This window comes from Schistocerca nitens, chromosome 5 (genome assembly GCF_023898315.1).
Source record: "Schistocerca nitens isolate TAMUIC-IGC-003100 chromosome 5, iqSchNite1.1, whole genome shotgun sequence".
In the NCBI taxonomy this organism is placed as follows: domain Eukaryota; kingdom Metazoa; phylum Arthropoda; class Insecta; order Orthoptera; family Acrididae; genus Schistocerca; species Schistocerca nitens.
Window position 1 is genome coordinate 500,570,930 of NC_064618.1, and position 15,297 is coordinate 500,586,226.

The 15,297-nt window shown below is 45.2% G+C and overlaps 1 protein-coding gene across 1 annotated transcript in view; it reads left to right on the forward strand.

Annotated features, from left to right (window-relative positions):
• The first annotated feature begins 894 nt into the window (after window positions 1-894).
• Window positions 895-15,297, forward strand: part of LOC126259973 (facilitated trehalose transporter Tret1-like) — a 75,785-nt gene continuing 61,382 nt past the window's right edge. The window contains exon 1 of the mRNA XM_049957099.1: window positions 895-1,015. Within this exon, the coding sequence (XP_049813056.1) occupies window positions 970-1,015 (46 nt within the window). The 5' untranslated portion in view covers window positions 895-969. The remainder of the gene's footprint in view (window positions 1,016-15,297) is intronic.

The following is a 15,297-nucleotide window of genomic DNA, read 5'->3' on the forward strand; positions in this document are numbered from 1 at the left end:
ACACCACACTGAGGCTTTTGGCTGTGAGCATTCCCTATTAAAGGATAAAAACAGATGGCACTCTGTAAGCTATGCGACTACGCCATCTCTTGTCGAACCACGTTGAAACCATTATCAATACATCTACTATCCCCAGGTGGCATATGCCGTCATCGGATCGAAAGCGACATTGTTTTTCCAGGTTCACTATTCTTTTCCGCTAGTCCGCAGCTCGTGGTCGTGCGGTAGCGTTCCCGCTTCTCACGCCCGGGCTCCCGGGTTCGATTCCCGGCGGGGTCAGGGATTTTCTCTGCCTCGTGATGACTGGGTGTTGTGTGCTGTCCTTAGGTTAGTTAGGTTTAAGTAGTTCTAAGTTCTAGGGGACTGATGACCATAGATGTTAAGTCCCATAGTGCTCAGAGCCATTTGAATCATTTTTTTTCCGCTAGTGTGTTTTTCTTCATACTGGATTTTGTGGAGTTTTCATATATTTTATTTTCAGAGTGGAAATTATTGTGGCTGAGGACAGTAGATAATAACTACTAGCAATGGTATAAAATGAATGTAAGTTTGTGCTTCAGTATCTGAGCCGCAATCAGTGTGTCGTCTGAAGGTTGTTACTGAACGTCAAGTTGCGAACGCTACGCCAAATTCTTCTTGATAACGGTAACAGAGGCATCCATTCTGCTCGCAGTACTTTCCGCACTTTGTAGGAATTATACTAATTTGGATTTGTAGTTACCATCGCAACAATAAAAGCGTCGAGGTCGCATACCTGAATCTGATAATCACGGGCAGGTGATCCAGCTGCCATTGGAAACGATAGCAGTAGCAATCACCTTGTCTCGCAATCAGTACATTCAGAGGCCAATACAGATTACTGCTGATCGGCCGATTAGCGTCAGTGCCACAAGTGGGAATCGCGGGAGCACACCTCAGTTGTTAGCGTAGCGTTCCGCAGTCTTCGTCAAGTGAGGCTACACCGCAGCCATGGAGAAGGGCAGCAGGCGGATGCAGTACTTGGCCACCTTGTCGGGTAAGTAGCCTGCCGGCTACTTTTGCACTTGGCTTCAGACTGATAAAAGTTCAAACTTGTCTCCTCTAATTTGGAGAGTGTTATGGAGACCGTGTTGATATTCGTGGAAATCCGCTCCCATTTCACTTACAGCACTCACGTAATGTTCGTGCACCAGAAGAAATTCACATTTTGTATCCACTTCTGCCTTTCTGGGAGAGAAACAGGATGTCAAAAATGCTTTGCTATCATTCTCCATTGACTCAGCTATGAGAGTTATCGTTTAACCGTGGGTTCCATAAATCACTTTAGGCGATGGTTCATACGTGATGTCTCATGCCAGAAGTTTCAGCTCCGCACTGATTGCTGTGGAGCCAGTATTTACAGTACATTGTTGACATCTGGTAAATTTTCTAAATTAAAACTAGGTAGTTTATTCGTCAACGAATCAGTCATGAAAGAATGATTGACATGCCTTTTTAATGCAAAGAGATAAACAATTAAAAATTTTATTAATTGACACACATAATCGTATTACCAGACATGAAACTCCTTGGCAGATTAAAACTGTATGCCGGACCGAGACTCGCGGCAAGTGCTTTACCAATTTTTTTTTCTTGAACAGATCTCTTACAGTCTTTGATGATTAGGAACTCCTCTATGTTGTACAACCCACAGTACAACCATAGAGAAGAAATATCTCTGGAGTGAGGTTCAAATGGTTCAAATGGCTCTGAGCACTATGGGACTCAACTGCTGAGGTCATTAGTCCCCTAGAACTTAGAACTAGTTAAACCTAACTAACCTAAGGACATCACAAACATCCATGCCCGAGGCAGGATTCGAACCTGCGACCGTAGCGGTCTTGCGGTTCCAGACTGCAGCGCCTTTAACCGCACGGCCACTTCGGCCGGCTTCTGGAGTGAGGGACGAATGTAAAATGGAATCTTTTGAAAGAATGTGGAACCTACAAAAGCCTAGAACTGCACAATTTGTAGCGAATTAAGTTTCAAAATATTACCTAAATAAAAAAATGACAGTTGACTCCAGCTAGATTCGAACGCCTGTTCTTTATCTTCGTAAACCGTCAGCGTATCCACATTTTAACCACTTTTTTGCACACAGGAATCACACCGAAATATACACTCAAATGGCAGTGTATTCCTTCAAAAAACGAAAATATTCACTATTTTTTTCCAAAGCACTTATTGAAGGCAATCAATTAAAATAAAACAAGAGAAGTCGTTTAGACAAAACAAAAGGGTAAAATCAGAATAAAGTATATGAAGGAATGGGGCGTTAATTTTAACGTGCCCACACATTCTTTCCTCCGTCACTTCTACATCGTGGAACACCTAAATCCATAGAAGTGCCCACAAAAATAAAAAGGGGGGAATGGCAATTCATCCAACACCTTGTCGATGAAAAACAAGATACAACATATTAGAAAAAAATTCACGATAACGCGGCATCCTCAGCCACGTCCAATGGGCGGTGGCCATATAGTGGGAAAAGGCACACGGATTTGCGTCATATCTACTCACCATCACGTAGTGGACATAATGTCCAACAAGCCACATGACGATATTGTTCTTAGATCGTGAGAACAAGGTTGAATCGAGAAGCACGCGAATCGGCCCCGAGATAGCCGCTTCCGACGTCCTGAGGAGAAAAGCCAGTTGTCGGCAAAGCCACCTCGAATGGTCATGACTGCAGGAAATAAACCGATGAGATAATGTATCAGTTTCATGGCAATGATTGCAGCGATCCGTTACACTGAGGCCACACGAAAAAGTCGCACGTTGGTAGGTACAATATCATGAACAACTTGGTACCACGAGGACGCCACTTCCATCGGGAAAATAGGGAGGCTGATGTTAGACCAAACAATCTTCCAATTCGTTTCTGGCGACAGGGCTTCCAAAGAGGAAATACTGTGTGGAATTGTCCAGCGGCTTAACAGCACTTTTAGGGAGAGATTCGCTTGGGAAAGGATATTTACTCCTAAATAACTGACCTCAAGAAAAAAATTCCTTAACGTGCCGTAGTTTATAACAAATCCTACCAATATCTATTGGAGGTGTTAAACTCGCCGGTCGGATACAGTTACAAAAGCGAGCTGTAAGTGACTCGGGAGCGCGTTGACATGTTAAAACGGTGCGACGGATGAATAAGGCAGAAGCTTTAACCCGAATGTCATGGAGTCCCAAACCTCCCAGCAGATGAGGATGCGCCATGACCCCACAACGCAAGCGAAATACAGAGTGGCGCCAGGTAAACCTGCCACTTAAACTTTGCAACTTGCGTATCATCATCGCAGGAAGTGGTAAGATATGTGCAATAAAATATGCCTTACTTAACACATACGTTTCCATGGCCCGAACCTTATGAAGAAGTGAGAGGGTGCTACGCTCGTGTTCAATGATTGCACCCTGAATCTTGTCCGTGACAGACTTCCAGTTTATCGTAGCCATCTTTAGCGGACAACTGTTAATTATAACACTCAACGATCGATATCGGGTGACCTTCAAAGCCCATGGAATTTCAACAGCGTCAAATCCACGCAAAATGAGTAAACGACATTTCTGGTCATTGACCCGCGCTCCCGTAAGACGACAAAAGGCATCCAAAACTTCCTTCAGCAGTGGTATATCATCATGGGTACGGAGAAGAACCACAACGTCATCAGCATATGCACGAACGGTAAACCTTTCTCCCAGCAGCGACCAGCCACCCAAACGAGCAGCCATAGTTCGCAATAAGGGTTCCAGAAACAGCACGTAGAACGACATGGATAATGGACTCCCTTGAAGTACGCCCTGGAACACCGCGATGGGGGAAGTAAGACGGCCATTTACGTCAATGGACGCCAGAGTAGCAGTGAGTAGAGAGCTTAACAGCCGTCGTGCAGCATCGTTAAAACCAAGTCGTCAGTACTCGCATAAGGAATCCATGATTAACGCGGTCAAACGCTTGGTGAAAATCAATGAAAAGTAAAGCGCTTGGCAAGGAAATGGTGAAAGCAATCGAAATTAAGTCACGACATTCAGCAACGGGAATCAGGAGACAACATCCCGGAAGACAACTTTGATGGCTCGTGATGATGGTAGTCAACAATACCTATAGTCGGCTATTGACTGCTGGCGGCACTATTTTATAACCATAGTTGAAGAAGGTTATCGGGCGGACCTGATCCACACGCAAACGTCCCTCCTTTTTGGGGACCAGGACAATTTTAGTAACCTTTAAGCTGGGCGGGAGAAGGTCTCCATGGAACACTTCATTCACCATGGAACTTATCGTATCTCCTAGTAGGGGCCAAAATCGAATATAAAATTCTTTGGGAAGGCCATCGGGGACAGGCGATTTGTGGGAGGGAGAACGTGCACAATATCAAGTATATCATCGCGATGGAATACAGAGAAAAACTCTTCCTGGAGAGCTGGCGTAACAACACTATCAAGGAGGGAGGTGAAAGCAGAAGGTGGACCGTCTGAACCCACTTCAGTATAAAGCTCTGAATAGTATCAGATTGGGAGAACCACTCACACCCATCTAGAGAACGAATGGTAGAAAGACACGTCCTTTGAGATCGCTTATGAAGCCGGAGAAGATGATAGAGGTCAACTCATCCTGTACGATTGAACGAGGCTGGGAACGCAGTCGGACCCCATCCATTTGCCTACGTTTGAGTTGGAGAAGTTTTGCCTTCACACGGTGGACGCCGACTACCCTCAAGGGGGCATCACGAGCATTATCGTAAAGATCGCGAAGGACTGCATAATAAAATTCCCTAGTGCGCCTTATTTCAGTCGCTTTTTCGGTTCTAAAATTCTTGAGTTTATTTCGAATCCGTGGTTTAGCAAAGGTAACCCACCATTCTAGAAGTGAGGAATAACGCTCCTGGGATTGGGCTGTCCGTCGCCATACGTCTGCGATGATACCTTCCAGAGTGTTTAGCTTCCATAAAGGGCGCGAAAGATGGACCCGCTGCGGGACGTGATTAAAAGTCATTGAAACAGCACAGTAATCAGTGAAACTGATAGGAATTACATCAATCGATAAAAGCTGACTACATATGCGGGCAAATAAATAAAAGCGATCCAATCGGCTACTTGAAGTGGCTGTAAAAAACGTAAACCGCACCAATGTAGGATATCTGCAAACCCAAGCATCCTGGAGATGCAAGGACGTCACCATACCATTAAGTTCACGACAAAATGTATAATTGGGGGTCTGATCTATACGGCGTAAGACGCAGTTAAAATCGCCCACTAACAAAACCTTGCGCGGGTTCCGTCGGAGTAAACAAAAAACTTCTTTCTTATAAAACCGCGCGCGATCGAATGAACAACCGGATCCAGACGGAGCGTAAAGAAAAATTAAGTGAGGTCATAAAAACTGCAGCCTATTCCGCGACCGTAATCTAGTCCGTCAGCGGGATTCCATCTCGATGAAGCAAAGCCATACCGGTAGAATTTTCAGACGTGACACTGAAAAACGTCTAATATCCAGGAAGACAAAAAACATCAAATAATACGTCTTGTGAACACACGATATCAGCATCGAAATCATAAATAAACTGGCGTAACGCAGCAAGCCGTAATTGGAAACGTATCCTATTAACATTGAAGGTTAGAAATGTGTACGCCTGCATCCGTTAACACATGTAAGGTCAATAAAACAACTCTAAGGAAAAAGCACTATCACGTCCGTCTCAACGTCCGGAGGCGGGGCAAAGAAGGTATAATTCTAGTCCTCCCCACCGGACGCCGAAGAATCCTCGTTTTTCTTTTTACGACGCGCCGCGGCACGTGCAGGTTGAAAACGCTGTATCGCACCACTCCGTGAAAACATACACTCTTGATGTGGAGGGGTTGGGGGCACGTCAAGTTCCGATTCGATAGAGGAGCCATCGCCACTGCACTCATCGGAAATCTGGGAGCACAGCTCAGAACGACCAACAGCAACATCAGGTACAGAAGAGACAGGTAATGCAGTGCTCGTGTCGGGTGGCATCTCCTGAACATCAGGAAGAGAACCCGTAGAATCCTGTTGCTCTACCGACTCAGCGCGGAGGAGGGGTGGTATTGCACTAGAACACTGTAAAGACTCGTCAGCAGGCGAGGTCTCTGCGGGAACAACGGAACTCACAGGAAACGCCACGTCGACGGGTGAAGATTCAACGCACATTTCATCATCAACAGAAGCAGCTACATCCTCTCTGGTAATACTGGAATCACAATTAACATCAGTAGACAACTCATTACGGCCAGAAGGTGCACCCTCTGTCAACGCCGTGTCAGGAGAACGAGACTGGAGTGGGGCGTCCTCGAAATCTGTACCGTCCTCAGTCCGCCGGCGTTTGACTTGCGCTGCAGGAGCCGTCGTCTCCTCATGGACAGAGGCCGCACTGGTACGCGCCGGTAACGGTGGAAATTCGAGAGGAGTAGGGTGTAATGTTGCCCCTACATCGTTTAAGGTTGGAGACTGACTGACAGCTGACTGCGAAGATAATATGTTTGCTAACGTTAAAGGAAGACGTTTATGATAAGACGTCAGAACAGTAGTACGGCGCGGACAAATAGATCTGAGATGACCCCTTTCGTTACAGAGAAAACATGTTCCTTCTTACCCCACATACGTAACATGGATTCGGTGCCGGCCAGAGTGGTCGAGCGGTTCTAGGCGCTACAGTCTGGAACCGCGCGGCCGCTACGGTCGCAGGTTCGAGTCCTGCCTCGGCATGGATGTGTGTGATGTCCTTAGGTTATTTAGGTTTCAGTAGTTCTAAGTTCTAGGGGAATGATGACCTCAGAAGTTAAGTCCCATAGTGCTCAGAGCCATTTGAACCATGGATTCGGTACAACAAACAGTTAAGTGGGAAGGAATATTCTTTTTAACGCACATGTCCACAGTCCGGATACCATTATAACACTGTAAGCGATGTTGTGCTGACCAGCGTTCCCATCGGATATGCCGTATTACTCCTAACGGAAGCAACGCTGTTTTAAGAAATGAATCGTCTACTTCAGGAGGAAAGTTATAAATTCTAATCGGAGTATACACGATTGCCGCATTTTCAAGGAGGACTTGACTAACGGAACCATCGCGATGTATAAACAACACTTGAGAACCAACCCGGGACAGAAGTCGTCCTACTTGAACGGCATCATAAAACTTCGCAAAGAATGTATACAAATCAGAATCAAAGTAAACAGTATCTACCTGATCAGGTGCAACACGGATAACATCAGCCAACCAATGGTGAATTTCTAAGGTGCCAGGTTGAACACGACGCGTACTCTTGTCAAAACTGAAACGAACAGTAGCTCGACGAGGAACAGATTTAGGAGACTCGACAGACACCATGGCGCGGGAAGAAAGCACCGCCGCCAAGAGGAAAACGACAACAAACTCCGTTACGCAACTACGATGTGACTCCGTCCGATACACCAACAAGACTGACAAGGGAACCTCCCCATCGCACCCCCTTCAGATTTAGTTATAAGTTGGCACAGGGATAGGCCTTGAAAATCTGAACACAGATCAATCGAGAAAACAGGAAGAAGTTGTGTGGAACCATGAAAAAAATAAGCAAAATATACAAACTGAGTAGTCCATGGGCAAGGTAGTGTCAGCTTACGAGCGCCGTGGTTAGCGTGAGCAGCTGCGGAACGAGGGGTCCTTGGTTCAAATCTTCTCTCGAGTGAAAAGTTTAATTTTTTATTTTCAGATACTTATCAAAGTTCAGTCACTCACACATAATCAACTTCGCTCTCCAAAATTCCAGGACATGTTCATATTTGCTTGGACATATACAGGATTTGACGGTCTACGCACGGAAACATTTGAAAACGTAAAAAACATATGTTTTGACAGAGCACAGGGAAAACTGTGCGACTGTGAAACTGTTGCATTCATTTGTTGCAGTTTATGTGACAAAATCTTATGTTTTCAACACTTTTTTGGGAGTGATTATCACATCCACAAGAAAACCTAAATCGGGCAAGGTAGAAGAATCTTTTTACCCATTCGCCAAGTGTGCAAGTTAGGTGGGTCGACAACGTATTCCTGTCAGGTGACGCACATGCCGTCACCAGTGTCGTAAAGAATATATCAGACGTGTTTTCCTGTGGAGGAATCGGTTGACCTATGACCTTGTGATCAAATGTTTTCGGTTCCTATTGGAGAGGCACGTCCTTTCGTCTACTAATCTCACGGTTTTGCGGCGCGGTCGCAAAACACAGACACTAAACTTATTACAGTGAATAGAGACGTCAATGAATGAACAGACAGATCGTAACTTTGCGAAAATAAAGAAAGTAAAATTTTCACTCGAGGGAGGACTCGAACCAAGGACCTATCGTTTCGCAGTTGCTCACTCTAACCACGAGACCACGGCGCTCATTAGCCAACATTGTCCTTGATGTTGCCTATCTTGCACGTGGACTACTCAGTTTGTATAATTTGCTTATTTTTTCATAGTTCCACACAACTTCTTCCTGTTTTCTCGATTGATCTGTGTTCAGTTTTTCAAGGCCTATCCATTGTGTCAATTTGTAACTAAATTTGAGGGGGGTGCGATAGGGAGGTTCCCTTGTGAGTAGCTTCGACAGAAGCGGCGCTGCGGCACAGGCGGAAGTTAACGACAACCTGCTCACTCGACGCGCAAGGCGACGCTACCTCTGAGCTACCCAGGCACGACTCACGACCCGTTAAAGACACTGTCCATTCCGTTCAACTGCTCTTCCAGGTCTTTTGCTGTCTCTGGCAGAATCACAATGTGGTCGACAAACCTCAAAGTTTTTATTTCTTCTCCGTGGATTTTAATTCCTACTCCAAATTTTTCTCTTATTTTCTTTACTTCTTGCTCAGTCTCCAGATTAATAACATCGGGGATTGGCTACAACCCTGACTCATTCCTTTCTCAATCACTGCTTCCCTTTCGTGCCCCTCGACTCTTATAACTGCCATCTGGTTTTTGTAAAAGTTGTAAATAGCCTTTCGCTCTCTGTATTTGACCCCTGCCACCTTCAGAATTTGAAAAAAGAGTATTCCAGTCAACATTTTCAAAAGCTTCATTCCCCTCCTATAAGTCATAAACCTTGCGGGTCCACTCATGAATATGTATAGCAAGTAATATCAGGGTTGCTGTTCCCTGCGATCTACTGCGTTGTATAGTAATGAAACGTACAACTTTACTTCAGAGTCCCCCGGAAGGTTTACATTCCTCTCTTATAGATTATAAACCTTGCGGGCGACTCAAATAACGTAAGATTCACTATTATTCAATGTAGTAGATCGCAGGGAGCAGCAACCGCGAATTACTTACTATACGTACTCATGCGCCGAGTTAAATGTACCGAATCAAATAATTTGTGTTTACGCTCCCAATGCTAAAATTCCACTCCATGCTTCATCCATGTCTGATCTAGGGTGCAAGCTACAGCATTCCTTTCTCACATCATTTATATTAATGCAATAGTTTATCATTCATAATTAATTGTAAAGATACCCCTTATATAGTTTGCCCTTCGTATTCAAGACTGCGTACAAGGACACCTTTCAGTACATCGCGAATAGCTTTGTACTGATAACAGTTGATAACAGTTGTTATTGTTACGTAGCAAGTGACAGGTTTTTCTGAAATGACGGCAGTTTGTACGAATATTCCCTTTACTGAAGTGACTGTTCAGGAAAAAAAAGTCGTATGATATTGTTGGCTGAGAGACTACACTGAATAGATTGAGCCGCGTAACTGGAAAAGTTTTCTAACTCCTCCCAGAAAAATGAAAAAAATTAAGAATTTACATCAATGCGTCAAAGTATGAAAAATGTACGTCATTTAACAAGTAAAAAAAATAGGTGATGAGTTTATGACGAGATGATGGAGACGTGATTTAATTATCTTTATTATAAGCATGATATCATGGGGACAAATGGTAACTGAGGATAAGGACTGGGATGTGGGAATTATTGGAAGGTATACTATGGAAAAGGCTTTGGGGTGTGTTTATGGGAAGGAACGGATAGGTGGGATCCAGATGCGTAGGATGCCTGCATGGTAAGTAAAAGTTGCTTTCTAGCCTTGATTTGGGATGGGATGGGTAGGAAAGTAAGGGTAATTTTCAATGGATGAATTCATAAGTTCATAGTCTGAGAGAGGATAAGCGTTTCAAGTTGCGCTCCGGGGATTGGCTACAACCCTGACTCATTCCTTTCTCAATCACTGCTTCCCTTTCGTGCCCCTCGACTCTTATAACTGCCATCTGCTTTTTGTACAAGTTGTAAATAGCCTTTCGCTCTCTGTATTTGACCTCTGCCACCTTCAGAATTTGAAAAAGAGTATTCCAGAGTATTCTCAGGCTGATACTGATCTTCGGCCTGACATGGCTGCTTGTCCTGTTCCAGAGGTTGCCCCTCAGTCTGCAAGATCCGGGCGGTCGCAGAGGGTGGGCTTACTGGTAGTTGGGAGCTCCAACGTCAGGCGCGTAATGGGGCCCCTTAGGGAAATGGCAGCAAGAGAGGGGAAGAAAACCAATGTGCACTCCGTGTGCATACCGGGGGGAGTCATTCCAGATGTGGAATGGGTCCTTCCGGATGCCATGAAGGGTACAGGGTGCACCCATCTGCAGGTGGTCGCTCATGTCGGCACCAATGATGTGTGTCGCTATGGATAGGAGGAAATCCTCTCTGGCTTCCGGCGGCTATCTGATTTGGTGAAGACTGCCAGTCTCGCTAGCGGGATGAAAGCAGAGCTCACCATCTGCAGCATCGTCGACAGGACTGACTGCGGACCTTTGGTAAAGAGCCGAGTGGAGGGTCTGAATCAGAGGCTGAGACGGTTCTGTGACCATGTGGGCTGCAGATTCCTCGACTTGCGCCATAGGGTGGTGGGGTTTCGGGTTCCGCTGGATAGGTCAGGAGTCCACTACACGCAACAAGCGGCTACACGGGTAGCAGGGGTTGTGTGGCGTGGGCTGGGCGGTTTTTTAGGTTAGATGGCCTTGGGCAAGTACAAAAAGGGCAACAGCCTCAACGGGTGCGGGGCAAAGTCAGGACATGCGGGGACCAAGCAGCAATCGGTATTGTAATTGTCAACTGTCGAAGCTGCGTTGGTAAAGTACCGGAACTTCAAGCGCTGATAGAAAGCACCGAAGCTGAAATCGCTATAGGTACAGAAAGCTGGCTGAAGCCAGAGATAAATTCTGTCGAAATTTTTACAAAGGTACAGACGGTGTTTAGAAAGGATAGATTGCATGCAACCGGTGGTGGAGTGTTCGTCGCTGTTAGTAGTAGTTTATCCTGTAGTGAAGTAGAAGTGGATAGTTCCTGTGAATTATTATGGGTGGAGGTTACACTCAACAACCGAGCTAGGTTAATAATTGGCTCCTTTTACCGACCTCCCGACTCAGCAGCATTAGTGGCAGAACAACTGAGAGAAAATTTGGAATACATTTCACATAAATTTTCTCAGCATGTTATAGTCTTAGGTGGAGATTTCAATTTACCAGATATAGACTGGGACACTCAGATGTTTAGGACGGGTGGTAGGGACAGAGCATCGAGTGACATTATACTGAGTGCACTATCCGAAAATTACCTCGAGCAATTAAACAGAGAACCGACTCGTGGAGATAACATGTTGGACCTACTGATAACAAACAGACCCGAACTTTTCGACTCTGTATGTGCAGAACAGGGAATCAGTGATCATAAGGCCGTTGCAGCATCCCTGAATATGGAAGTTAATAGGAATATAAAAAAGGGGAGGAAGGTTTATCTGTTTAGCAAGAGTAATAGAAGGCGGATTTCAGACTACCTAACAGATCGAAACGAAAATTTCTGTTCCGCCACTGACAATGTTGAGTGTTTATGGAAAAAGTTCAAGGCAATCGTAAAATGCGTTTTAGACAGGTACGTGCCGAGTAAAACTGTGAGGGACGGGAAAAACCCACCGTGGTACAACAACAAAGTTAGGAAACTACTGCGAAAGCAAAGAGAGCTTCACTCCAAGTTTAAACGCGGCCAAAACCTCTCAGACAAACAGAAGCTAAACGATGTCAAAGTTAGCGTAAGGAGGGCTATGCGTGAAGCGTTCAGTGAATTCGAAAGTAAAATTCTATGTACCGACTTCACAGAAAATCCTAGGAAGTTCTGGTCTTCGTTATCAGTAAGTGGCTCGAAACAGCATATCCAGACACTCCGGGATGATGATGGCATTGAAACAGAGGATGACACGCGTAAAGCTGAAATACTAAACACCTTTTTCCAAAGCTGTTTCACAGAGGAAGACCGCACTGCAGTTTCTTCTCTAAATCCTCGCACAAACGAAAAAATGGCTGACATCGAAATAAGTGTCCAAGGAATAGAAAAGCAACTGGAATCACTCAACAGAGGAAAGTCCACTGGACCTGACGGGATACCAATTCGATTCTACACAGAGTACGCGAAAGAACTTGCCCCCCTTCTAACAGCCATGTACCGCAAGTCTCTAGAGGAACGGAGGGTTCCAAATGACTGGAAAAGAGCACAGGTAGTCCCAGTCTTCAAGAAGGGTCGTCGAGCAGATGCGCAAAACTATAGACCTATATATTTGACGTCGATCTGTTGTAGAATTTTAGAACATGTGTTTTGCTCGAGTATCATGTCGTTTTTGGGAAACCAGAATCTACTATGTAGGAATCAACATGGATTCCGGAAACAGCGATCGTGTGAGACCCAACTCGCTTTATTTGTTCATGAGACCCAGAAGATATTAGATACAGGCTCCCAGGTAGATGCTATTTTTCTTGACTTCCGGAAGGCGTTCGATACAGTTCCGCACTGTCGTCTGATAAACAAAGTAAGAGCCTACGGAATATCAGACCAGCTGTGTGGCTGGATTGAAGAGTTTTTAGCAAACAGAACACAGCATGTTGTTATCAATGGAGAGACGTCTACAGACGTTAAAGTAACCTCTGGCGTGCCACAGGGGAGTGTTATGGGACCATTGCTTTTCACAATATATATAAATGACCTAGTAGATAGTGTCGGAAGTTCCATGCGGCTTTTCGCGGATGATGCTGTAGTATACAGAGAAGTTGCAGCATTAGAAAATTGTAGCGAAATGCAGGAAGATCTGCAGCGGATAGGCACTTGATGCAGGGAGTGGCAACTGTCCCTTAACATAGACAAATGTAATGTATTGCGAATACATAGAAAGAAGGATCCTTTATTGTATGATTATATGATAGCGGAACAAACACTGGTAGCAGTTACTTCTGTAAAATATCTGGTAGTATGCGTGCGGAACGATTTGAAGTGGAATGATCATATAAAATTAATTGTTGGTAAGGCGGGTACCAGGTTGAGATTCATTGGGAGAGTGCTTAGAAAATGTAGTCCATCAACAAAGGAGGTGGCTTACAAAACACTCGTTCGACCTATACTTGAGTATTGCTCATCAGTGTGGGATCCGTACCAGATCGGGTTGACGGAGGAGATAGAGAAGATCCAAAGAAGAGCGGCGCGTTTCGTCACAGGGTTATTTGGTAACCGTGATAGTGTTACGGAGATGCTTAATAAACTCAAGTGGCAGAATCTGCAAGAGAGGCGCTCTGCATCGCGGTGTAGCTTGCTCGCCAGGTTTCGAGAGGGTGCGTTTCTGGATGGGGTATCGAATATATTGCTTCCCACTACTTATACCTCCCGAGGAGATCACGAATGTAAAATTAGAGAGATTAGAGCGCGCACGGAGGCTTTCCGGCAGTCGTTCTTCCCGCGAACCATACGCGACTGGAACAGGAAAGGGAGGTAATGACAGTGGCACGTAAAGTGCCCTCCGCCACACGCCGTTGCGTGGCTTGCGGAGTATAAATGTAGATGTAGGACATGAGACGCTTAGAGATGGAGGGAAGGTTGATAGAGCTACGGCAGAAGGCCAAACTGTATTGCTGTCACGCAATTTGAAAATGCTTAAGTATGACACGGAAGAGGGTAGCTTAAACTAATGTTGATATACGGTCCAAGACAAAGCGGGCTTTGTTGTGGGGAAGGTAGTAGTTTCATTGAGGTGAGATATAGTCTGGAGTGCTAGAGAGATTTGGTGTAGGATGTGGGGACGATAGAAAAGATGAATGCATAGGAAAACATATTTTACTATATCTTCAGCTTCAGGTGAAGGACGGAGGCAGTGGGTGGGACAAACGGGTACAAGTGGTTTGATTTTCCAGTTACCGGAGAATGGTGGCTTTGCTTAGTTCAGCTGTTATAGGACGGGAGATTGTACAGGTTAGGATATTCTTTGCAGACATTATGGGGTTTTTCGGTGGGGGCAGGTGGGTGGGTTTTGGCATTTGTTTGTGGGGAGATCACTGTACTGGAGACACACAAGGCAATGGAAGGATTTGGGTTGGGCTTTGGATGGTTCGACTTCATAGCATTGCGAGTAAATGATGGTAAAGTTTTTAATTTGGTGATCAGTAATGGCACAGGAACCTGTGTAAAGAAAGGCCGTATGGTGGAAGAATGGTTATTCTGATTTATAATTCGGCTTTGGAATTAATTTCCTGTGTGATTTCCTTGACCGTAATCTCTGGATTGACACCACTGAGCACAGCGCTGAGAGTTGGCGGCTGGGATGAAGGATGTGTTTGTCTGAAGAGAGTACAAAAAGTAGTCTGAAAGTGGATTGTGTAGCCTGTAAGGCGGAGTCTGGGAACAAGGGGTTTGTAGTGACATGATGCCTATGTTTTCGGCAGACTTTCTTTTTATTTGAGGATTTTTTAAATGCACGAGAGTGGTAGTTCATTTGTACTATTTTGAGTTCATGGACTTCTTACTACGTGGGATTTTCGTGAGACTGTTAGATAGTACGTGGCTGCAGGTAGGTGTATACATAACCAGGAGCTTGTGATAGTGGCAATGTCTGTGCGATGGTGACGTATGTGGCTGGATATCATGGACTTCCTGGCACTGATTCTGGAAATAGTGTCTGGTTGTGATGCTGGCAAAGGTGGTGGTGATGATCCTGGTAGTGCTGGCCATGATGGAGCTGGAAATGGCCCCGGCGCTAGAGCTGGCGACAGTGGCAGCGGCGGCGCTGGAGACGCTTGTGATGCACTGCAACGGTGCATAAAGTTTTACTGCAGTTCCTCAGATATTTCCGTTGTCTGTTGTACGCCCCGTGAGACGGACAGCTACGACCATATCAGAAAGATTGTGTTCTCTTGCTGCTGGGGTTTTGTGCACAATGGACACGAAAAATCTCAAAGTGACATTCGGCTATCAAGCTGGCTATGGGACAGTGCCTTCTATTC